A 25,579-nucleotide genomic window follows, 5' to 3' on the forward strand; every position below is an offset into this window, starting at 1 on the left:
TGGCCAGGACACCATCAGTAGCCCCTGAACCGATCTTCAAGCTTGACTGCACGTCGGGCCATCCGACCTGCACACGCGGAAATGTTTCTGCGCCGCCAGCCAATTGGTGGGAGGAACTCCCGTGCTACACCAAGAAGTTTTATCCGGTCTTATCCAAGGGCCCACCTTACCACGTGTCATCCTTGACCTGACAATCAACATGGCGAGCGGGAGTGGGCCAGGGCCCCACACATGCCACATCTCATCAAATGGACGATGTGTGCCTCGATCCCGCATGAGTGTTAACGGCAACCCCTCGATCCCCGTGCATCATTAACTCCTTAATATGGGAAAGTGAAGAGATTTTCTTAGTTTAAGGGAATTGTTGGAGAGTTTTTCCCTCGATTTTTCATAAACAGTAGTTATTTGAGGTTTACAAAAGTGCTAGAGTTGCTCTTAGTAGCTTCGTAAACATTGTGGTTTCTAGTAATGGAAATAGGAGGGGCAACTTGAACGATACTACGAGTTTTTTGTTGAGAGTGAGTGAGGGGAGAAGGGCCGGTCCGTTAATTCGTGTAGAAAAAAAATCCGTAAGTCTAGCATTTTCGGAGACAACTCTATTTACTAAAATAAAAATGGCCCCTCCTTCAAAAAAAAGGCCCCACGTGATTCTCCGCATACGCCAAAGTGAACACGTGGAACGCCAAGGAAGCAGCAAGTCTATCGTGAGGCCAAGCTGAGGATTGGACGCGGCCACCGCACACTCTCGTGACACTCGCGAGCACGCCGCCGGCGCAAGAAGCACAGCCCAAGCCAAGCTCCCGGCCGGGCGGATTCATTGGTTGCGCGATGGACCTGCGCGTCGCTGCCCCCGCCTCCGTGGCCGCCGCCGCGCGCCGGGGCGTGCTCGGAGTCGGATGCGCGGGCGTCCGGCCGCCCCAAGGCCGCCGCCAGTGCCGCCCATCGGTGCGCGTGTCCGTCGCGACCACGGAGTCCGCCGCCGCCGCGGCCGCCGTAGCCGCCGTAAGTAACACACGTGCCCCGTCCCTCTCAGTCCCAGCCACTAGCTAGCTCTGGTCATCCAGTTCACGACTCTTTGCTGTTCAGTCGGCGGCCGAGGATGAGGAGACGACGAACCCGAGGACGGTGGTGGCGGTCATCCTCGGCGGCGGCGCCGGGACGAGGCTCTTCCCTCTCACCAAGCGCAGGGCCAAGCCCGCCGTGAGTTGTCACTCCTCTTTTTCCACGACTCGCCAAATGCGAGTAGATTATTTGACAGACACTGATTGTGCTGGTGCTACCCGCCGCAGGTGCCGATAGGCGGCGCGTACAGGCTCATCGATGTGCCCATGAGCAACTGCATCAACAGCGGGATCAACAAGGTGTACGTCCTCACCCAGTTCAACTCCGCCTCCCTCAACCGCCACCTCTCCAGGGCCTACAACTTCAGCAATGGCGTCGGCTTCGGAGACGGTTTCGTCGAGGTGCCAAATCCTGCAATTCAATTCAGAAATCTTATACTTTAGGGCATAAAATGTATCATGGATGGCAGATCACGCACTACGTCAAGGAATCTTCGGGTCTTGCTTTGATTATCTGAAACAGGGATAACAGAGTGGAAACCGTTCTGTTTTTTCAGGTTCTAGCAGCAACTCAGAGGGCTGGATCGGAGGGAAAGACGTGGTTTCAGGGTACCGCCGACGCGGTTCGGCAATTCGCTTGGCTTTTCGATGTACGTTTTCTCTCAGCGTGTGCGAGTGAGATGCATTTTTCTTTCACCACTACAGACGATGAATCGCGATGCAGGGAGTGTGCACGTGGTAGGTAGAAAAATGTTCATGGTGTGTGGTTTCCCCATTGTAGTTTTGCACAAAGCCATTTTCCACTCTAAAAAAACACAGAGCCTCTTGCCCCTGTCATACTGATATAATTCCAGGATCAAGAACCTGGGTTCAGATATGCATTCGGTTCCGCTACTGGAAACCTCATGCTTGTAACACTGTATTTTATTTTATTTTTTGCTTTTCAGGATGCCAAATCTAAAGACATAGAGGATGTGCTGATTCTTTCTGGCGATCACCTCTACCGTATGGACTACATGGACTTTGTTCAGGTAATTTACCGCAAAAAGATTGTTTTTCACACTTGTTTGTTCAAATGATTGGTTAAATTGTTGTGGCGATTCCACATGCAGAGTCATCGGCAGAGAAACGTGGGCATCAGCATCTGTTGCTTGCCTATTGATGGCAGGTGATTTCCTTTCTATTTCAGTGGCTAATGTGCATAAAGTCACAAGTGGCCTTCCACTGTGCATCATCTACATGCAGAGGAAATTCTTCTTCAATTTTTTTAATGTTTTTGAAAAAAATGAATTGCCACTGCTGTGTTAAGGCAAATATTTGATTTTTAGCATATAATAAACTCTTCGATTTAACACCCTGTTAGTTTGTGTCTTGTGGATTAGAGATGAATAATTCTGTTTTCAATGTTAGCCGGGCGTCTGATTTTGGTCTAATGAAGATAGACGGCACAGGAAGAGTTATTTCATTTAGTGAAAAACCGAGAGGAGCTGATTTAAAAGCAATGGTAAGTTGTATTGATCTCTTCATGCCACTCACCTCTCCTGTCCACACACTAGAGTAACATTCTAGATGGCCAAGTGCACAGTGTATCAGTTAGTACAGCACTGAGAATGCCATTCAAATAAAATAAAACAGAAGGTCATGGACATATGTTTTTGGCAGCAAGTTGACACCACTCTCCTCGGCTTACCGAAGGAGGAAGCAGAAAAGAAACCATACATAGCTTCAATGGGGGTATACATATTCAAGAAAGAGATACTTCTAAATCTTTTGAGGTACGCCAATTCAACTTACTGGACCTAAATTTAATGTCAGTTGAATATTCTATTTGATTCTTCCCTGAAGAAAAGTATTCAGTTCTCCAAATACAAGGCAAACTGCCTAAGTTCCAATAAACGTGGAAAGTACTAAAAACAAGCTGTTTCATTTTCGAATATTTAATGTTGTAGTCTTTTTGGGATAATACCTTATGTTGTAGTAAGGTGCATTTTTCATAGAACAACTTGATCACAAGTAGGTCTTAATATGCAGTGCATTTTTGTTAGGTCAGATGGCGTTTTCCTACTGCAAATGATTTTGGGTCTGAAATAATTCCAGCTGCAGCAAGAGAGATTAATGTAAAGGTACGTGGATACCTAGCATGTGACAGCATCACCTACTGGTGCATTCTTCAATTGCAGTCAGGCATCTAAAACTGCACAATTGAAAGACAGAAAAGTAGGATGATGGCATTGCCAGAATATTGCCATTTCAGTTCCCTATTACTGCGCTAGTAATTTTTTGTTTCAAAATGTTAAAACTGTATCTTTATGTTGTATTATTTTCTGTAAACCTTAACTTCCATATGATGTTTTTTCTACGCCGACTTCCATATGATGTCGCCGGTATCTAATATTTAACACTTCAGGCATATCTTTTCAATGATTACTGGGAAGATATTGGAACTATCAAATCCTTCTTTGAAGCAAATCTTGCCCTTGCTGAACAGGTATGGGTAGTCTGTGCAAACTAATGGCGAGCTGCCTCTTTATTTCGTTATCCTTTTACAGTCTTTGCCCTTCTTTTCCTACACCACTATGTTATTGGTTCTGGTGTTAGTTTTATTCAGTGTAAGGTGTTAATAGTTACTCTTATGCAGTATCATTGTTTATTGGTATGGCCCAGTGAGGCAGTAGATATATTTATTTTTTTGCGAATGAGGCAGTAGATATATACACTGACTGACACTTTACAAGGTGCAAGAATTACAGAGAGCACTCTACAAAAGAGATAAATACAATGTACTAATGGTCATAATACGTATGAACAAGCAAAAAAACTTTTATTCTGCAAGAAATAAAGTGGGAATCTGAACCTTTCGTAACATGTGATCATCTTTTTCGTGAAAATATGCAGCCTTCAAAGTTCAGCTTCTATGATGCTAGCAAACCGATGTACACATCACGCAGAAACCTACCACCATCTATGATCAGCACTAGTAAGGTATGTGTTGCCTCTGGGCTAGTATGACTCCCATTTTGCACTATTCTTTTCTTGAAATTCTGCGTGTGCCATTTTTACAGCCCAAAATTCTTTCTATTACATTGTGCCATCATTATCACCGTGCTTTACCTTTGCACCCTTAGTTACCAATATCTTACTATAAGTGTTCAGTTACTCTTCAGAAATCGATTTGGTTGCCGTGCCGCCTAACATTTGTATACCATTTGCAGATCACTGATTCGATCATTTCCCATGGATGTTTCTTGGATAAATGCAGGGTAGAGCACAGCGTCGTTGGAATCCGTTCTCGAATAGGCTCCAACGTACACCTCAAGGTCAGGCCTCTTGCTTGCAAAAAGCATAAACACCAATAGGGATCCATTATAGCCTTCCACAATAACAGCAAATGTGGTTCTCCATTTCTTCAGGATACGGTAATGCTCGGTGCTGATTTCTATGAAACTGACATGGAAAGAGGCGACCAGCTGGCCGAAGGAAAGGTTCCGATTGGGATCGGGGAGAACACTTCGATTCAGTACGCACGCATATATACTTCCTAGCTCACCGCTCGCCAGCTTAGAAATCGTGTTGTATTACTCTTGTCTGACAAATGTCTCCCTCTTGCTCTGCCCAGAAACTGCATCATTGATAAGAATGCGAGGATAGGGAAGAATGTGACCATTGCTAACGCCGAGGTATGCATGATGTTCTCTGCCACCTTGTTTCTTCAAGAACAGTCGCATAATGAATATGTATCAATAAGCTATGATCCCCCAATGTTGCTCTCATTTGATAAGATTTTTGTAGCGTTCGTCTGAAATGCTACTGTTCATTTGATCATTTCTAGTGAACCACCCTCCGGAGTTGGTGTCGTCCGAATATTACTGAACATGTGGTTTGCTGTTGGGTTCTTTGCAGGGTGTACAGGAAGGAGACAGGGCGTCAGAAGGCTTCCACATCCGGTCCGGCATCACGGTTGTGCTGAAGAACTCAGTGATTGAGGATGGATTAGTCATATGAGCTGAAAAAGAGTCTCTCCAGTTCAGCAAGAGAAATAAAGAATTCGTTTGTACTCTTCCAATAAGATGCGTGGGAACCCTGAAAATGCTCCTTGTGTATACGAGATGACTTTGGTTCTCGAAACATGCAATGTCATGTCACCGAATTGCTTTAAAAATTCAAGTAGTGTTATCAACATGACTGAGGTTTTAAATTTTGAAAACAGAAAACTTCCGTATGTCACTGAAATATGTGAAATTTAACAAATTTCAGATATTTTCTTTTGGATTTAGATCTATCAAAATTCACCTAATTCTATTGACTTTTTATTAAATTTTGTTTGAACCTAGCTTGGAATTTTTGAGGTTACAAATAGTTTGGTACCCTACCCTAAAAAAAATCGGTACCCACTGAAAGTGCCGAAATTTCAGAAATTTTATTTCAGCTTTTAGTCTTTTTTTGCTTGTGTGCACATCCACCGCAAAGCCTTTGGCCGTGGCATCCTCCCGTGGTGCTGGTGGGGTGGAGGGAGGAAGTTCGAAGAGGAAAGCCAATCGGTTCACTTGAAAAGAGTTGTGCTATCACTAAGCAGGCATTGCATTTATCCAAAGTAGCATCATGGGTTTTCATACTTGCGCACTGCCACGCCATTCTGGCACCTGTGATGCTGGGCATGGGCAGCAAACACTCACGCTACTGGATTTCAGTTCTGGCTAAGCAGCGTGCAGCGAGGGAACGATGTAAAATCACGGCCGGAGGAATTCCGATGGAATCGACGGTCACGAATCGCTGATGATGGTTTGTCGTGCGCAGGCGTTTGGCCCTACACGTGGCCGTCTGGGTCGCCCCTCCATGTTTCTTTTAAACAAGGTAAAAGATTTGCAATTTTATTGATTGAGAGAGAAGGTTTAATGACCGCAAAGCGGAAACAAAGAACTACTCTCTCGGCAAAGTTGGAATGAGCACGCGGGGGCAAATGATGTACTCCTAAACATGACACACACAAGTAAAATAATGTCATAAAAGTATAGTAAGGGGCTAAGGGCTATCCATTATGCTCAACTTATATTATTGAAGGTATCTGAATTTATAGAATTACAGTCTTGAGAAACAACTAGAATCAAAACTGACACACGATCGAGAAAAGGGACCAACAATGTCATTTTCAATAGAAATCTTCAGAAAACCAGACATGATAGATTAACTATGTCCAAAACATGTGCAAACTACCGAGGATACCTTGATGATATCATGAACTCTTCTTCCATACTATATTGTCTTGTTGAATCCTCATCGCTGCCTCTTTCATGCTCATTCATTGGGCAATTTGTTGGAATAACGTCATTCTCAAATTCCTCATCCACCACATTATCTGAAACAATATGCATTGATGATTGTAAGTTTTCCAATGTCAACTCCACTTGTCGCATGGTTGGGCGATCCTCTCCTTTTAACTGTGTACATGCTATTGCAAGTGCAGCGATTTCATGGACTTCTTTGCTCCACTCATTTATAACTTGTGGATCTAGTATCTGCGACAAGTTATCTTCTGCAAATAACATAGCAAAATGTGCAACAATACCATTACCGCTAGGGGATAAATATGAAAATGGCTTCTTTCTGGTCAACAGTTCTACAACCATGACACCAAAACTGTAGACATCACTTTTCTCCGTAAGTCTCCCTGTATAGAAGTACATAGGGTCTAAATATCCGATGGTACCTTGCACCATGGTTGTTAACCCTGATTTCTCCACTGAAATATACCTTGAAGCTCCAAAATCTGCTATCTTTGTTGTTAGAGTATCGTCCAAAAGTATGTTAACTGACGTGATATCTCTATGGATGATTGGTATTGAAGCTGTCGAGTGAAGATATGCTAGGGATTTAGCTGTTTCAATTGCTATTCGTAGCCTGTCGCTCCATGACAATGATCTTGGTCCTTCAACATGAAGATGATCATAAAGGGTTCCATTTGATATGAACTCATAGACCAACATTGGGACTTCTGTTTCAAGACAACAACCATAGAGTTTTACCACATTCCGATGGTTGATTTGTGACAGTATAGCAACCTCATTTATAAACTCATCAATCTCTTTTTGAACCACCTTCTTTGGTCTCTTGATAGCCACAATATGGAGGTCTGATAAAATTCCTTTGTAGACGGTGCCATGCCCTCCACCACCAAGCTCACGAGCTTTATCAAAGTTATTTGTTGCCTTCTCTAGCTCTTCTAAAGGTATGATCATCCTTTCTGCAATATCGGCTCTTTGGGATACCAATTGTTGCAACAATTGACCACGGTTCTGCTCAAAGAACTTTCGCTTCAACATTTGTGCCCTTTTGTGCTTCAATTTTTTGGAAATAAAGAGCCCGATAAAAATCAGAAGTACAAAGCCCGCCCCGCTGGCAACTCCTATGATGACACCTTTATCTGCAAAAATACAAATATCATTATCCGTTTTCTAGGAATCGACAAAGTGTACTCAAAACAAGTTACGGCTTGTGTTTAATATAGGGAATGAAGGAACTATATCAACAAACTACTAGGATGTTTTTTAATGACAGCAAGCTAATTAAGTCGATTAATAATCAGGATGGATTATACTACTACTTTTTCACATAATAAGTACTGGTAACACTGACTAGTTGTCTTCATCAGCTCAGAAGGAACAAAAAGAACAATAATCCTCCTAGAGCTAGTGCAGTGCTGCTCACCTTTAAATAATAGGGTTAATTATCCTTTTGCCCTCAGTGGTGTCCATGTGCTCAGTTTTGCCCTCAGATGCAAATTGTCCTCAGTTTTGCCCCTAGTCCGTGCACAGCAACTACGACGAGGCCAAACGGCCATATTTGAGTCCATTCCGTCCGCCGGCGTTAGTAGTTGTGGGTCCGGAGCTTACACGTGGGACCGCGTGGACGTGGGTCTGGAGCTGACATGTAGGCCCCTGCAACTAAATCCCCAAATCATTCTAGCTCACACCCATCCGCCCGGCCGGCTGTCGTGCGCCGCCGCCGCCGCCACCTGCGCCGCGGCCAGCACCTACCCCGCCACCAACTGCACGCCCTGCTCCGCCGCTACCTCCCTGCGCCTACGCTCCACGGCTCATTGTGACGCCCACCACCTTCCTGCGACGCCACGGGTGGGGCGCCCGCCACCTGCTCGACCCGCGGCGCGGCCTCCTTCCGTGCGCCCGGCCGGAGCGCTCAAAGGTGGGGGGCTGCTGGAGCTATTTGAACTAGGAGGAAGAACCCTAGGGCGAAATGGAGAGCAGCGGCGACCCCGGAGTATTTGGCGAGGCAGGCATCGGGCCGGAGATCCGCCGCGTCCACGACTGGGTTCCCGAGGGGTAAGTCTCGCCTCTTGTTTAGATTGAGCTTAGTTGTGCATTTGAACACTCGATTCGAGTAGGTTTGCCCAATTAGTGTGCTGATTGCGTCTCTGTTTTTCGCCGGTTAGGATGGAGTTGCGGTTTGCTTTCATGGTGCACATTAGAAGGGACCGGTACATGTTCGATGCAAAGGATAAGAAGAAATACCAAGGAGGTTTTGATTATCGGTTGCCAATGGCTAGTAATTGGAGTTTCAGACAATTTGGGGAGGTAATTTGTAGCCAATATCCTTGGGGTTTGCTTGATGAAGTGGTTTACAAATACTATGATGGGGGAAATAATTGGGTGACAGTTAGTAATGATGAAGAGCTAGCTACCATGTTTATTAGGCATAAAGAGAAAGATAATTTCCATGTGAGGCTGCAAGTTGATGTGCTTGAGCAGGCATTTGGACCTAGGATGGCGGGTGCAACATCTCGGGGAGAATCAAGTCGTCGTAATGGCATCTCTAGCCAGAACAGTTCAGTTGGTGCACGGCGACGTGGTGGCTCGACAAGTGTGGGCAACAGCAGTAGGGTCCCCCTTGAAGTGGAGCCTGATGGCTACAATTCTGGGGTTGATGAAGAGAAGTTATATTCTGATGTTATTCAGAATTTACGACGGGCACCTAGGGCTGAAAACCAAGATGAGGCTCACAATGCAGTCCGTGTGGATGATGACGCGATGGGTGAGGACGAAGACCTTGCAGCTGTTCAATGGGACCCTTTGAACCCTCAAATGGAAGAAGGTACAGTTTTTGCATCCATGAATGAGTGTAGAAATGCACTTGTGACATACTGCATCAAGGTAGAACATACTTTCAAAGTTGACAAGAGCGATCAAGTACGTTACAGAGTGCACTGTCCGACTGAGGGTTGTCCATGGAGGCTGCTTGCAGCTAAAATGCGGAATAGCACTAATGTTCAGGTCAAAGTGAATCCTTTTAAGCACACATGTCAGGAATCAACCCTTAGGAAGGATACAATCAGTAGAGCCAAGTCAAGATGGGTGGCAGAAGAAGTAAAAAAGTGGGTGAAAGAAAACTAGCAAGTGGGTCCAAAGGAATTGCAGAAGAACATCAAAGATAAGTTCAAGATAGATTTACCATACATGAGGTTGTTCAATGGTAAACAACATGCTATGGATTCTATTTATGGTAACTGGCAGGAAAGTTTTCAATTGTTGTATTCATTCAAAGGTGAAGTGGAGAGGACAAGCCCAGGTAGTATTGTAGATATTGATCACCACACCGTGGAGTACACATTCAGGGGAGTGACAAAGACCAAGGAATGTTTTAGAAGGGTTTTTGTCTGCTTTGAGGCTTGTCGCCGGGGTTTTTTGGCAGGCTGCAGGCCTTATTTGGCTATTGATGCCACTTTTCTCACAGGAAGGTTTAAAGGACAGTTAGTAGCAGCTTGTGCAGTTGATGCACATAGTTTTGTATTTCCAGTTGCCTATGGTGTGCTAGAGACAGAGTCTGAGGAGAGCTGGACTTGGTTTTTGCATAATCTCCGCCGGGCTATTGCACATCCCAATGGGTTGGTCATTCATACAGATGCCTGCAAAGGTTTAGAAGTGGCCGTGGACAATGTGTTCCCTGGAGTAGAGCATAGGGAATGCATGTGTCACCTTGCTGCAAATTTCATGAAGAAATTCAAAGGAAAGGTGTATACCGACAATTTATGGCCAGCATCTTTGACATGCAGTGTGAAGAAGCACAACTACCACTTGAGGCAGTTATACATGAATCCCAAAGTGAAAGAATACTTGGAAACACACCACTCCAAGTTATGGGCTAGAAGCCAATTCAGTGAAGTGAGCAAAGTTGACTATGTGCACAATAATCTAGCAGAGTCTTTCAACTCAACGATCCGGAAACTAAAGGGTCATTATGTGGTGGATTTGCTTGACAGAATAAGGATAGAATACATGCAGAAATTTCATTATCGTGCAGGAATAGCCGAGGCAAAATTCATGGGCCACATTATCATCCCTGCCGTGATGAATGAACTGAAGCAGAAGACAACAGGCTTGGAAATGAACATGACGCTTTGCTCGGGTACCACAGCAGAGATATCATATTTGGATAAAGAGAAGAGGGAATGGAGATATCCAGTGGATTTAGAAGCTAGAACTTGCAGTTGTAGGCAATGGCAGATAACTGGGTTGCCATGCATTCATGCCTTGTTTTTCATCACTTCTCTCCCAGGTCCAGCAGGGAACATACAGCAGTATGTGCATGATTACTACTCTGTTGCAAGGTTCAAAGCCACATATGCTTATGCCTTGCCTACTATGGAGGGAAAACAACAATGGGACATGATGGACCCTGGATTCAAGCTTTGCGCTCCAGTTCTGAAGAGAGCAGCAGGTAGACCAAGGAAGAGTCGAATAAGACCTCGCAGCGAAGGAGCTGGACTTGGAGCGAGGAAGCGTAAGTGCACAAGATGTGGTGGGTCTGGTCATTTCGGTAAGTATTGTGATAACACAGTAGATCCAGCATTCGGAGAGAGTTTCGATGAAGGCTTCGATGAAAATGTTGGTCAGCAGCCGGTTGCCTCAACAGATGATGAAAATGTTGGTCAACAGCCGGTTGCCTCAACAGATGATGAAAATGATGGTCAACAGCCGGATTCAAGTGAGGCTCCAAATGGTAATCCAAGTGAGGCTCTAAATGGTGATCATGGTGATCCAAGTGAGGCTCCAAATGATGATCCAAGTGAGGCTCCAAATGGTGACCAACCTTCTGTTGTTGTGAGTTCTGCTAGGTATGTAAATCTTGCAAGGGTCAAATACTACTGTACATCTATCACTTGACACGATCTCATTACCGTTTATGTTTGGACCCTTTATGTTTTGCACAGCTCTATGGTAGGTTTGAAGAAGACACGTAAGGTACCGACAACCAAGAGAAGAAGAGAAGAAACAATGAGCACAAGGTGCACGAGGAGCAAAGTGATGACAAGAAGCTCAAGGAACAGACAGAAGCCCCAACGCTATCTATGAACAATTATGAAACATTATGAATAAGGAATGATGTTGTATTATGAAACATTTATCACTTTACATGTTGTATTTCTGTTGGATGATGTTGGACCTATGTTAGAAGTATGTTTGACATGATGTTTAAATATCTGTTGGATGATGTTTCAATGAGCACATGGTTTTTCCTTTTTTTGATTTTTTTAAATATCTGTTGGATGATGTTTAAATATATGTTGGATGATGTTTCAATGAGCAAGTCTAAAACATCAAAATGAAAAACTAAGCCTGGATACTTCTTAGTCAATCCAAAATGAAGTTGTGGTGAGGTTTTTGAAATTTTCATGAAAAATGTGCTAAAAAGAGGGGTCCAAAGGTAGGGTAAACGGCCTCATTTCTAAGCAAGGTTTTTTTCGACCTTATCTAAATCAGTCAAATAACTTTCCTACACATATATTCTATATGTACAGACTATGTGCGCTGGTTTTTCCATTTTTTGATTTTTTTTAAATTTGTTTTGCTCATTTGAATTCTGGTCAAACTTAACTTTGACCAAGATTTAAACAAGTGTAAAACATCAAAATGAAAAACTAAGCCTGGATCCTTCTTAGTCACTCCAAAATGAAGCTGTGGTGAGTTTTTTGAAATTTTCATGTTCATTTCCCCAAAACACTTCTCTTCACTTCATACAAGAGAGTTTGAGATACTCGAGATATCATACAATACACATGAACTTATCATTTAAATGTATGTAAAGCTTGTTTATCAACTTAAATCGTTAGTATATGACATAAGAAGACTATGTGCGCAGGTTTTTCATTTTTCTGATTTTTATTTAATTTATTATGCTCATTTGAAATCTGGTCAAACATAGCTTTGACTGCTCCAAACCCCTCCCAAAGCCCGCTAACCCTAGCACTGAATAAGGACCGTTCATCTAACCCTAGCGGTGATCAAGGGCCGTCGATCTAACCCTTCTAGAAGGAATCTGCGGGGAGGAGGGGGGCGATCCGCGAGATGCAATCTGATTGGCTGGGAGATTGTTTTTTTAACAAATATCGGGCGCGCTGGATGGACCGTTGGGCCGTCTCGTTGTCTGGGCCTGAGACTGCAGTAAATAGCCCGTCTCAACCTTTCCAGGCCTTGCATGCATGGAGGCGGCTACGTGGGTTTGCGCATGCGCGGGAGGCGGCGACGTGCATGCATGCGAGTGAGGCGAGCGAGGCGCGCTAGGCGAGCTAGGCTAGCGAGGCGAGCTAGGTGGTTCAGGGCATCGGTTCACATGCACTGCCCGGTCAAAGATGCATCGTTTTCGTGCAAAAATTTAAGTGTGCAAAACGTAACGGATACACACACGCGTCCGGATTCACACACGCACCGTTCTCATCCTTTCTCTCTTCCTCTCCCACCCACAGGCCTATAAATGGGGTGCCTCTCTTCCTCTCCCACCCACAAGCCAGATCCGATCCTCTCCAACTTCAAACACCCAAGCGACCGAGCCCTCCCCAAGCGAGACCAAGTGAAGAAGATGCAGTTCAACGGGCCGACCTTCAGCCGTCCGCCTGTGGTGCCGGAGCTGCGCTACCCACCGGGCGTGCTCGTGGAGAGGGAGCTCCGTGTGTGGGCTATTTCAAGGTGGAGGGGTTCCGTCGAACTCACCCGCGCCTTCCTCAGAGCCGGCTATGCCCACCTCCCACGGGGCTCGCCGAGGATGTTCACCCTCAACGAGGTTCGTGACCGCGGCGGCATCCTCCTACTGCTCACGGTCACCTTCACCAACCCATTTGATGCGCGCGAGCTCCTCGGCCAAGTCTTTTGGTGCGGCTGCGAGGCCATCTTCTTCACCGTCTACAACATCTACACCAACTACGAGCGCATCTTCCCCGCTCCAGGCCAAATGCACTCCCTTCCCTACAACGAGGAGGAGGAGGTGTGAAGATGAAGACGGTGTTGAAGGGGCGCGCGCGGCCAAGGTGGAAGAAGGAGGTCAAGATGAAGATGTTCAAGCCCGGAGTCAAGCTCGTCATGTTTGGTTTTTTATTTTGTTGCTTTTCTATGTCGTGTCGTGTCGTGTCATGTTTCATCATGTGTCCGTGAACTGTCCGTGAACTTATCTAAGTTGTAATGGTATGGTGTGTTCCATCTTATTATGTGTGTTAAAAAATGTTCGTGCCCAAACTTATCATTTCTTCCCTAAACAAGTCATGAAGTTCGAGAACTTGTGGTTTTCGGAGGGGGTGAGAAGCCCTCTGTTTCATTCAAACAAAAAGTCATGAACTAACATGCAAATTTATTCCCTTTAAATCCTAAACCAAGTGCCACTCTAACCCTAAACCAAGTGCCACTCTGACCAAAATCATGTGGTAGTGCAACATACATTTTCAATCTTCCAACCCTCCAAAATTTAAGTGCAAAGCAAAGGAAAACCACTCTCACGCGTGTGCAACATTCACGGTCTCACTATTTTTTAAAAAAAAAAATTCACAGTCTCACTATGTATACCTTCTTTCCCTACCCATGTCAAAGTCTTGCCATCTGTCCTAGCGGTTACCAGCGTAGCCCTAAACACCACAAACCCACGCGGTCCTGGGTTCGAGTCCCCAGGCGCACCAATTTTTTGTGCATTTTCCACCCTTCATTTTTTAGACATATTATGTTTTTCTCAATGTAATACCCTTAAAAAATGTTCATTTATTTTGGCACCTGGCGTAAACCTCTACCAGAGCTGAGGCACATTTTTCATGACATTTTGGTCTTTGATTTAAATCACGGTGTATTTGAATTGGATTAATTAACAGCTCCAAAAAATTTCTAACATTAATTGTTTGGCTCCGGAATAATTCAATTAGCTTCCACAAAAAGTTTCAGCATTATGATTTACTGCCTAAATTAAATCAGAATAGAAAACAAAAAAATACGCAAGAAAACCCCTGAATGGGCCTAATTGGATGCAGTTGGCCCATTAGTCTAGCCTGCACTTGGCTCTACGCTCTGAATTTGGCCCAAGAGCAACCTTTGTTTGGACAGAAAGGCAGAGCAGAGAGCTGCATTTCATTGATCAAAAGTTTCTGAATTCCTAATTTCTTCTCTTTTTTTCAACATATTTAAATGTTGGTCACTTCTTCTCTTTTTGTTTCAACATTTAAACAACTTTAACCAACATTTAAACTAGGTGAATTTTCTCAAACAATTTCAAGATTACAAATTCCTTCATAATTCATGCCTTTCCATACATTTTCAACATTACAACCAGTGCGATTACCATACCTACAAATGCCCAAAAGTATTTGCAAATGGGTATTGGTAGTGCTTGATCTTCAAGCTTCCTAACCTTCTTCTTCAACATCCTAAGCTCAATAGCTAGCTCTCTGTCAGTGCGTGCTTCGCCATCCATCTCTTCTTCCGAAGCTCGTGGTGTGGCCACTGCCGTTCGTGGCAACATGCGCAACCATTCTTCATGCTCTTCTTGCAGTTCATTCATCAGAGTCTTGGCCAGAGCATCGACCCAAAGAAAGAAGCATGTCACCTGCATGAACACTAAACAGATCAACCCATTGCTCAAACATCCCGACGACGAAAATGGTGCAATTGCCCCGATTCTTACCCCATTCTCGCTGCACACGTAGAACGGACGATTCTGGTTCCTCGGTGTCTGAGAAACCCTTCGATCAACGCCCGCCCGGCACCGCGGACAGACGAAGACAGGCATGTCCACACGCGCCCGGCTCTGCATCCGCGAGGTGGCGCGGGAGCTTGAGGAAGACATGGAGCTCGGAGCCGAAGGGGATCTCAACGCCGCCGCGCCCTCCACTGCCAGCTTCCCACCGCCGCGCCCTCCACAGCTAGCTTCCCGCCGCCGTGCTCTCTCTCTCGCCGTGGTCACCGCCGTGCTCTCTGTCGCCGTGGTCACCACCGCTGTCGCCCGCTTATATAGCACACCCGCCAACGGCTCTCTGCTCAACGGCTCTTTGCTGGGTCCCACAAGCCACGCGTGCAACGGTCTGAATAAAATTGGCCGTTTCTGCCGCCTGGTCCCACCTGTAAGGGCCGAGTCAAAAGGTTGACCTGACGGAGACGGCAGAGTTCACGGAACGAGTCGGTGCGCACGGACTAGGGGCAAAACTGAGCACAATTCGCATCTGAGGGCAAAACTGAGCACATGAACACCACTGAGGGCAAAAGGATAATTAACCCTAAATAATAACCGGCGGCGGCCACCTGGAGCCGGAGACAAAACGTTACATTAACTTCATTAGTTACATTACATCATAGAGAAACAATTGAGCCAAATTAACTTGACGCACGCATAGAAGCGTAAGCAGCAAGCTGGTACTACTACTTCCTCCGTTCGGAATTACTTGTCTCAGAAATGGTTGTATCTAAAACTAAAATACGTCTAGATACATTCATTTCTATGACAAGTAATTCCGAAAAGAGGGAGTAGATGTATAGATACACTTAACTAACCTTGGCATCCATCGACGAGGTAGGGGTTGCCCTGGTAGCCGTCCATGCATTGGCACGAATAGCCACGTCTCTCTTGTACGCAGTGGCTGTGCTCGCTCTTGCAGATGCTATCGGCTACCTCTGCGGGGCAATTGGGCTGCTGCGAGCTCACTTTAGCCGGAGGAAAGCCGGGCAGCAAGACCTCCCACTGTAGAATCATGGGAATTTCCTGGTGCTGAATGGTCCGCGCCAGCTCGTCAGACAACCTACCCAAATCAAACCACCCTTCCTCTGCGATTAAAACATATGTCAATTTCGGATTTAGCGCGTTGCTTCGGTCGAGCCCTTCTAAGCTCAATGCCCCAAGCACGCCGTACTTGGACATGGAGATGCGTGCCTGACAACAGCCCATGCCATAGCAGTACGTGTCGTGGTTGCGCCTTGCCACCGTCGTAGCATAGGTGCCATTCACGTCGGAGGAGCAGAAGGAGGCGCATCCGGTAAGGATGGCTTTGTTGTCGGACGCAAGCAGCGTCGCCTTGGCATTGCATCCCATGAGGATGAGCTCGTTACGGGTCGACAGGGAGTAGGGATTCTCCCAGGGTTGCGTGAAAACATCTTCGAAACAGAAAGTGTCTTCTCGGGAGGTGAGGCCTAAGAAGGCACCAGTGTGAACGACACGCACCGTGGTGTTCGTGAGGGAGATGTCGAGGACTTGAAAGTCTCCATAGTCGCCGAGCAGCAGCCGTGTGATGTTCTCGCTTGTTGTGTCGCAGGTGAGGTTGAACCCTGGTCTGTAGCAGTGGAGGGGCCCCATGCCGAAAGGGTACGGTACTTTCACGTCACCACATGACGTGTTGCAGTTACCTGGTAGTATCAGATTTGCATGAGTAATTAATACTCCCTCCATTCCAAAATGTAGTGTATGTAGATTTATTTTTAAAAGTCAAAACTCACATACTTTGACCAAGTTCGTACAGAAAAACATATACATACAGTATAAAATGCCAAATATATCTTAGTAGATTCATTATAAGATGTAGTTTCATAGTATTTGGCATTGTAGATATAAATAATTTTCTCTAGAAACTTAATCAAAATTTGTAATATGTTTGACTTTTCAAAGAATTTATAAACAACGGAGGGAGTATGTAAAAGTGTCTTATAAGAGAAGTGGACAAAAGATTGCACCGACACTGACCTGTGTCTATGACCGAAGGGACGATGCAACCTTCATTCAGGTTGGGGTCGCCCTGGGTTCCTGATGGACACCCACACTTAAAAGATCCTTGCGTATTGGTGCATTTACCAAGGCACCGACTTCCTCCTGGTTGCTCGCACTCATTTATATCTAGCACCATGTAATCAACAAAATAAGTTATTGATCGGTGTAATCTTTGGTACTCCCTCTCTCTCAGTTTACAGGGCGTGCGCGTATTTCTAGATCGTCAATTTGACCAATCTAATACAAGTCATATATTACAAAAAATATAACAATATAAACTTCAGATGTTCTATTTTCAAACTGTATAATTTTTGTGTTATATAGTTTATATTAGGATGATAAAATTGGCAACCTAGGTATACGCGTAGGACTTGTAAACTAGTAATTTGATAACTATGGATAGCGTTGTAGTTTATGGCAACAACGAAATCAGTTGAGTGATTGGGTGGCTCAGATCTCACCACTAATTGGCAACAAGGAAAATCAGTCAGTTGATTGATTGTATAGTTTATGACAACAACAAAATATCTGGCAAAACGAAAGAAGTATATAAACCAAAAGAAATATAATGGAAAATACATACATTCGGCAGGAATTGAACATATTGTATAGCAAAATGAAAGAAGTATACAAAATTTTAATTGGACCATCGGGCAGGGATTGCATAAATTCCAAAACATTAAATTGAAGAAATGTAATCTCAGAAGGGCATTGACAAGAAACTCCACAACAACAATGACTCAAACCATGTTTGGAGGATGCTCACTACGCAATCCCGTATGACTTCCCGGACACAAGAAAAATAAAGATTTGACTTTAAAATAAACTAGCATGATGAACTCACGCTTTTGTGTGGCTAGACTTTATAAAGTTATTTTTCAAAATGAATATGATTCGATAAATTTGTAGATGACGGTCTATTTTTTACTTGATAAATCAATATATGTTGTATATGTTTAACCACTTATGGTAGAGAAGTATCGCCATCCAGATTCTTGTCAATCATAATCTATGATGCTACTTTTTACTATTGGCATGTTGTTAGACACTAAAGGATGCCGGTCTTATTACGACGGAATTGACTTACATTTTTAACAACGCCTACCATCCTAGCATGCTTTCTCTAATCCTATATATCAAAGTAGTTGATTTTCACTACTTCTCATCTCAACATATGCACTTGTTACCTCGTCAAAGACCCACCTCAACATGCATGCAAAAAAACTCATTATTAGTCCCCACTGCTTTTATTTATCTCAACATGCACATATCCACCTCACCACGCATGTCACCTCATATAAGGTCCACCACAACATGCATGGAAAAAGTTTTTCATTATATTGTGCTACTTATATTCCTAACAAAATAATTATACAATAATCAAGTACAATTAGAATATGTATTTTCAGTTTTAGTTCATATATTATTGATCCAAATATGCATGTTTCATACAACCAAATGTCATTCAAATATTTCATGCAGCAATGCGCAGGGTATCATCTAGTGATGAGCATTATTGCTTCACATATTTCACTTGACATCTATGTCAATGATAGTCATCAATAAGAAAGTGAGCCTAACTCATGTGGGATCCACATGGACTTGAGTCTTAGTTTATATCTAGTAAACTATCTAGCCTCCCATATAGGTTTCTAGGTAAAAATATATAATTATTAGTTTATATTCATTGGGAATTTTAATATAATATATATGTTTTGGCACTCAGTCCTGGTACATGTAAATACTATTTTATTCTTTTAAATCTACTTTTCCATCATTGGGTCTAGCTGTTGTGAACTTGTACATTAACCGCCAATTCACATTCCCTTAGCTCCACTCTTTTATACTGGTGTCAACAGCTTTTCTGTACAGTTGATTCCACACACGTCGATAGAGCTACCTAAGCAAATCGTGTTGATACATCTGAGACGTGTTGCTTGATGTCGATCATTCGCCACTAAATACTACATGGTATTGAATGGAAATCAATAGTTTAATATAGTTATCATTTTATATTTGTTGGAAATTCCCGGGACATACCATTACACTAACTCTATCTATGTAATTTGTATTTTATTTTTAGCATAAATGAAACAACTTTATTACATAGTTGACATGATTTGTTGCTTCCAACCTTTACTATTGCAGCTGCAACAATATATAGCTCCCTTATCAAGTACTATTGCAGCTGCATAAATGAAAGAACTTACATACTATTTGATTCTTCAAACTTGACTATCTTATTGTTGGTTATGGCTACCGCGGACTTCGACAGTGGCTACCAATTCAAGCCTATACCTTAGTTTCACACTTCTCTACTCATGTTGATATCTCTTGCTATATAGTTTACTTTAATTTATTCTACATTTTTATGTTTAGATTGACTTTGTATATAAATCAAATAACTCGCATACAAAAAATAATTTGTTTATCTCTAGATGGGAAAGAGAGTTGTATTCTTTGTCTATCGAATATTTTTATCTACCACTCCCTCCATGAACATCTAGAATTTCATTCTTCAGTTAACTATTTTTTAACCTAATGTGAAGTACTGCTAATTAAAACTAATTTTTTATTTTTATTTTCTTTTAAATATGATGTGCATAAGAGTGGTGTATTCTTTACATGACTTGTTTTTTATACGATTCCCATTGTCCTGGGATAGAAGGCTCGTGAGACTTTTTCATAGTCTCCAGCATATAATGTTGATTATATTTTTTGTTTGTAGTATATTTCAAAAATTAAAAGTACAAATAAAATGGAATTAATTTAGCTTACTCAGTCTATATTTTTATTAAATGTAGGTAAAGGTTCCAAAAGCTTGTTGTGTGTTTAACTATACACCTTATATTTCCGATAAAAGGCTATGACATATTAAAACATGTTTATATATTTCAACCACTTGAATATGTATTTTGACTGCATCTAGTACAATACAAATTGATGGCATATGATTTTCCTCATTTGCAACATCGAGGAAGCAAATATGAAGAGAATCCATGACCTTTATAATTGGTGGTGAGATAATTGGAAACTTTTCTGTGCGAGGAGATAATTAGAAACTTTGTGCGAGTGAAATTTATCATACGTGAATTTTGAATCACTATTATGTGTAGCTTGTTGGATTAGTTGAAAACAAAAAAAATCATCCATTGCAATTGCTCTGCTCCTTCTGATTCGTCTATTGTGTTGTTTTCCCCATTTCTATTAAAAGACAAACTCTAGGCTAACGCTTAACACGACCATTATAATTCAGACCCACCATATAATTAATGGAGTAGATTGGTTTTTTTATGTGGAAAAATGTGATGGCTCCATTTTCTATTGTTTTTAATAGAAAGATAGATAGATAGATAGATATGTCTACAATAGCTCTCTTCTGCACACATTAGCAAGAAGCTGCAATTTTAACGAAACAAATCTAAATCATCCCTATAAATAGATATACAAGTAAGGCATAACAAACTCAAAAAAATTATGACAGATGCCATGAGCAGAACAAACATCTCCAATGGAGCTGTGCCTAGAAGTCGGTCGTAATTACTACTCCCTCTGTTCCAAAATAAGTATCATGATTTTAGTTCAAATTTGAACTAAAATCATGACACTTGTTTTGGAACGGAGGGAGTACCAAACAGCCCGATGATATTGATGACTAGCCATATACAGGTTCCATGTAATTTGTGGGTGCAATACAAGGTCTTAGCTGCAAGAACTTAGTAGGGCTATCAATTCGCTAACTAAGATTATGAAGAAGAAAATTTACCAGTTACTGGAGAGCACACATTCGTTGAATTTAAATCAAGTGATTTTAAGGTCACCGACATGTACTCCCTCTGTAAAGAAACATACGAGCGTTTAGATCACTACTGTAGAGGGAGTAACCCTAAGTCACTTGACTTAAAAGTGAGCGAATCACAGGTCCTATTGGTCGGTGCCCGTACGGCAAGGAGGTGACCTTTTGACTGTGCGATGGAAGATGCCGGCCAGGAGAGGATATATCTGGTGCACTGGGGCAACTGGTGCTAGCGGTGCACCAGTCTCTTGTCGCATATTAAAAAATGTTTGAAAGAATCCGGAAAAATAGTGCATTGGAACAACATCAATGTATATTGTCACAAAAATATAAATCAAAATTTTAATTATTGCTCAGATAGAAAAATGACAAATCTGACACTGAATAGTACATAACACAAGTTTAATTGATTTTAGCACATATTTATATATTCATTTTAACAAGATTCTCACAGCAAAGAGCGATGTATCATCTACTCCCTCCATCCCACAATATAAAATGTTCTTGCAAGCTAAAACAGCTAGCAAAAACATCTTATATTGTGGGACGGGGTGGTTAAGAAAGTAGATTGGGTACCACTAACCTTGGCAGCCTCCGGGGATGTAGGGATTGCCTTCGTAACCGTCTTCGCAGTAGCAGCGGTAGCCTCTAACCTGACCGCACTTGCTTTTGTTGCTCTTGCATATGCTGGTGGTCACTATACTGGGGCACTCACGGGGTTCCACGTACCACCAGTCGGTGTAATCAGTCGCGGATGGCCAGGACGGGGGTGGTTCTACATCGACGATCGCCCAGCCCAGAAGGAAGGGCACTGCCATTGCATCTTCTGACAAAGAAAATTGCATTTCGCCAATGTGGAACCACCCCTCCTCGGCGACGAACACGCGGGCGGGCCACCAGGACGACTCCTCGTCCACGCTTTTGTTATGGCCGAACCATTTGAACGTTACGTAGCTATGAGCTACATCACGGATGACGGCGATGGGCGCCTGGCAGCAATCCCAGCCGTTGCAGGTGCCATTGCTTCTTCCGGTTTTCATGGCGGCACCGATGATGGGACCGGAGGAGGCACATGCGCTCATGACGATGTGGCTGCTCTTCTCGCGCAGCGTCGCCGTCATGTTGCAACCCGTTACAATGAGCTCGTTGCCGACGGACAGCGTGTAGGGCCCGTGGACCCTGAGTCCGCCGCCGAACGTTCCGTTGCCGTCGGCGTCTATTATTATGCCGCCGGCTTGTACGACGCGCACGGTGGCGTTCTCGATGAAGATGCCGACGACTTGGAGGCTGCCGTCGCCGAGCAGGAGCTGAGGGGGGTCGTTGTTGCGGCCTGTCTCGCAGGTGAGATTCAACCCCGGCAAGTAGCAGTCTGTCCCGCCAGGATCACCGACGACGCCGAACGGATACGGGACGTCCACGTCCCCGCACTTCCGGGTGCAGCCGTGCGCATCAACCGCCGCCGCCGCCGCCGCAGACAGCTGCAGCGCCACCAGCACTGCTGCCAGCGCGACCACCGAGCTGGCTGGCGACATAGACGCGGTAGATCCTAGGTGGTGTCGACCTGCGACTGCGAGCAGTGTACGACGAGAGTTGACATGCGCCGTTCATCTTACTTGTATATGGTTGAGCGCGCTTGCCGTGTCCAGATCGACACTGGATGTTGCTAGGATTAAATAACGACGAGTTGATGGCTTCCACGATTATTCGGAAGATGGTCATGGTGGTCTTCACGTCGCGTCCCCAAGGGCCGGATTAACGCACTAACTACGACATGCCTGGCAAAGGTGTCTCGAGTCGTGGCTACTGGCCACAGTCTTCCATCGCCAAACACTAATTTTATGTCGAAGATGATGGTCTGCATGTTTTCGCCAGTAAGAGCATACTTTAAAGCTGCAAATTAAGCGTAATCGAGAAGACTTCACATTGTTATTGGAATTGAAACAGTCTAAATTAGATAGCCAACTCCCACTTGCAATGTAGGTCCGTGATTTAAACAAGTTTTCTCTTGTATGTACGGATTAATGCATGTACATTGCTTCCCTTTAGGGCCTCTTCAGTTCAAAGGATTTCTAGAATATTTTTAATCCAAAAAATAATATTTTTGCATTGTTATCATTTTTTCCTGCGTGGTTTGTTTAACCCGGTAAGATTCGTGGAAAATTTTCTTTAAAGCTCATTTGCACTAGGTTTGATACAAAAACCATCTACTCCAAGTCCAACCTCGAAGAATTACTACGCCACATGACCGCTCCACTGACAGGCCAAAAGGCAGCACCACTAACGGGTTAGGCTATGATCAGTGGAAATAAGAAAAAAAGTGACCAACATCGTGCCCGTTAATGTCCATGCGCCAAAAAACACACAAAAAAGAACACAAACACCGTTAAAGCTCCCCGCAAAAAAAAAAAAAACACCGTTAAAGCTCACGGCGTCACACCATGGTCTCATCATGGCAGATCACTCTCAGGCCACCATCGTCGTCCGTTGATGCCTCCTCTGTCTTGTCCTGACCATTGCCATTATTGCCGCTTCCCGCTAGTCCTCGCGGACACTGCCTCCCAATGGTCCTTGTGTAGCATAAACAGGCGCAGAGCCGCTGGCTTTTTCCCCGAATGACTACCGCCTCACGCATGAGGAATAGGCAGCAGCTTGTGGCGCCACCATCAAATGAAGCAATGCTGGATCGAGGTGGAATGAGACCGGATCGGATGGTTGAATGGTTGCAGATAACCAAAGTTGTGTCATAGACAACTGAATCTAATGGCGGCGAGGCCGGGGTTGGCCGAATCGAAACCATGGTGATGAGGCGTTTGTGGGAGTTGTAGAGCAAAGCTTGTGGAGTCCTAAGAGGTTCTCGTTGCTGTATCTGGTGTCGGCTCAGCCCATCGACAGTCAAAATACGTCACCCCATCATAAATAGACTTTGGGCGCAACCAGTGGGAGACAATCTCCTTTTTTTTTTTTTTTAGAAAAGGAGGATGACCCCCGGCCTCTGCATCTGGGAGATGCATACGGCCACTTTATTGATTATTCTCGAGGACCTTACAAAGTATTACAAGAATATGCCTGAATCCGCCATCTTGACAACATATGCCACTACTCCTATCCAAATGATGCAGGGGTGCTACCTGGGCCACATACCCAGACTACTCACCTAATCCTATCATCCAAAGCCAGAAGCCCCATCCGAGCCACATACTGGGTCTGGGGCATAAACTGGTCTGACGCACTCACATGCGTCGTCGCCGCCATCTTCCACATGTCCGTCTTCAGAGCAGATATTGAGGCTTCTACCTTGTGAGGTCACTCCGTCATCGACGCCACCTTGACGCCAGACAACTACCTCCACCTGCGCGAGTCCATCACCGCGCATCGGGCGCCGAGTCTCCACCGCACCACGCCGCCGAGATCCGCCGTCATCAATGTGAAGGATGAAGCACCGCTCCACCAAAAAGGCGCCCGCTGGTCCCTCGATCCTGTGTACGCCTCCAAGAATGACGCCCCCAAGGAGGAAACGACACCAACGCGCCGCCGTCATCCGATCAACTGATCTAGGGTTTCCTCCGGAGGTAGCGGATAGAGGTCTAGAGCTTCTCCACGGCGATGCCTTCAAGAAGGTAATGACACAACAGGGTGTCACCAACGCCGGCCATGGCATGAAGCCAAGCACAAGGTTTTCACCCGGATCCGCTCGAAGAACCTCCATCACGTAATGTGTGCACGGGTCGCCGCCGATCTGAGCCGCCGCACAACGAGCAGGCCGCACCGGCCAGATCAGATCTGTCCGGAGGGCACAACCCGCATGGTGCTGACCCAACCACCAGGCCCTCCATGCCGCCACCGCCGATCCGAGGTCAGGTGGTGTGTCGCCGCAGACCCGGCCGCCGCCGCCGAACGCCGCCACGCAGCCCGAGGCAGAACCGGCTGCCGCACCCCACCATCGCCGCCCCTGGCCAAGGCAGCCGCCGCGCCGCCGCCGGAAGGCAGGCCCACCGCGCCGCCAGGCCAGATCGGCCCTTGGCCGAGGCAGCCGTCGCGCCGCCAGGCCAGATCGGCCGCGCCACCCATGCCGCGGGGCGCCGCACCACCCCCACGGCGCAGGCAAGAGGGAGGACCCCCGCCACCGCCGTCAGCCCCGGGCCATTGCCGGCGGCGTCCTTCGGCGCCGGCGGAGGGAGGGGAGGAAGGGAGGGGAGGGGACCGGCGGCGGCTAGGGATCGAGATCCCGCCCGAGTCGCCCGAGCGGGGGCGACGCGGAGGGCGATCAACGGCTGGTTTTCTAGGGGGGAGAAAACTGAGCCAAGGAAATCACCGTGAAAGAAAACCTAACGAGACAATCTCCTAGGTTAAACTAAACAGGTTTGGATGACGACCATGTAATCTTATTACCGAGGAACCTATGGTCATCTTGACGCAGAGATTAAAACTTACATGGTTGCTAGGGAGTTTGTTCCATGTAAAATTGATCGAGAGCATAATAGGGTAGCACATCTTTTGGCACATTATAGTCGTACTAAGCGTTGTACTGCGGTATGGTTGAACTCAAGTCCTCCATGTTGTGAGGAGCAGCTGTCTCGACATTGTAACCCTATCTTTTTGGAATAAAACTCCTTTTCACCCCGCAAAAAAAAAATCTTATTACCGATCGGTTCTACAGTTTAATTTTGATTTTTGTGTAACATATATATCAGATGGGTTTCGGCTTACCATTCGG

At 44.9% G+C, this 25,579-nt stretch overlaps 2 protein-coding genes across 2 annotated transcripts; one reads left to right on the forward strand and one right to left on the reverse strand.

The window, feature by feature from the left end:
- Nucleotides 1-717: 717 nt before the first annotated feature.
- Nucleotides 718-5,247, forward strand: LOC119303774 (glucose-1-phosphate adenylyltransferase large subunit-like). The gene is made up of 15 exons (XM_037580918.1): nt 718-1,002; nt 1,087-1,200; nt 1,290-1,463; nt 1,619-1,711; nt 2,009-2,092; nt 2,174-2,229; nt 2,472-2,565; nt 2,724-2,836; nt 3,112-3,184; nt 3,469-3,549; nt 3,957-4,043; nt 4,274-4,378; nt 4,472-4,578; nt 4,678-4,738; nt 4,962-5,247. Exons 1-15 carry the CDS (start codon nt 829-831, stop codon nt 5,061-5,063), a joined length of 1,518 nt encoding a protein of 505 aa, XP_037436815.1. The 5' UTR covers nt 718-828; the 3' UTR covers nt 5,064-5,247.
- A 1,021-nt stretch (nt 5,248-6,268) lies between these two features.
- Nucleotides 6,269-22,397, reverse strand: LOC119298283 (wall-associated receptor kinase 5-like). The gene is made up of 4 exons (XM_037575745.1): nt 21,449-22,397; nt 17,059-17,195; nt 13,407-13,446; nt 6,269-7,473 (listed from the first exon to the last, which is right to left on the reverse strand). Exons 1-4 carry the CDS (start codon nt 22,395-22,397, stop codon nt 6,269-6,271), a joined length of 2,331 nt encoding a protein of 776 aa, XP_037431642.1.
- Between the last annotated feature and the right edge of the window lie 3,182 nt (nt 22,398-25,579).

Source organism: Triticum dicoccoides, chromosome 5A (assembly GCF_002162155.2).
Source record: "Triticum dicoccoides isolate Atlit2015 ecotype Zavitan chromosome 5A, WEW_v2.0, whole genome shotgun sequence".
Taxonomy (NCBI): domain Eukaryota; kingdom Viridiplantae; phylum Streptophyta; class Magnoliopsida; order Poales; family Poaceae; genus Triticum; species Triticum dicoccoides.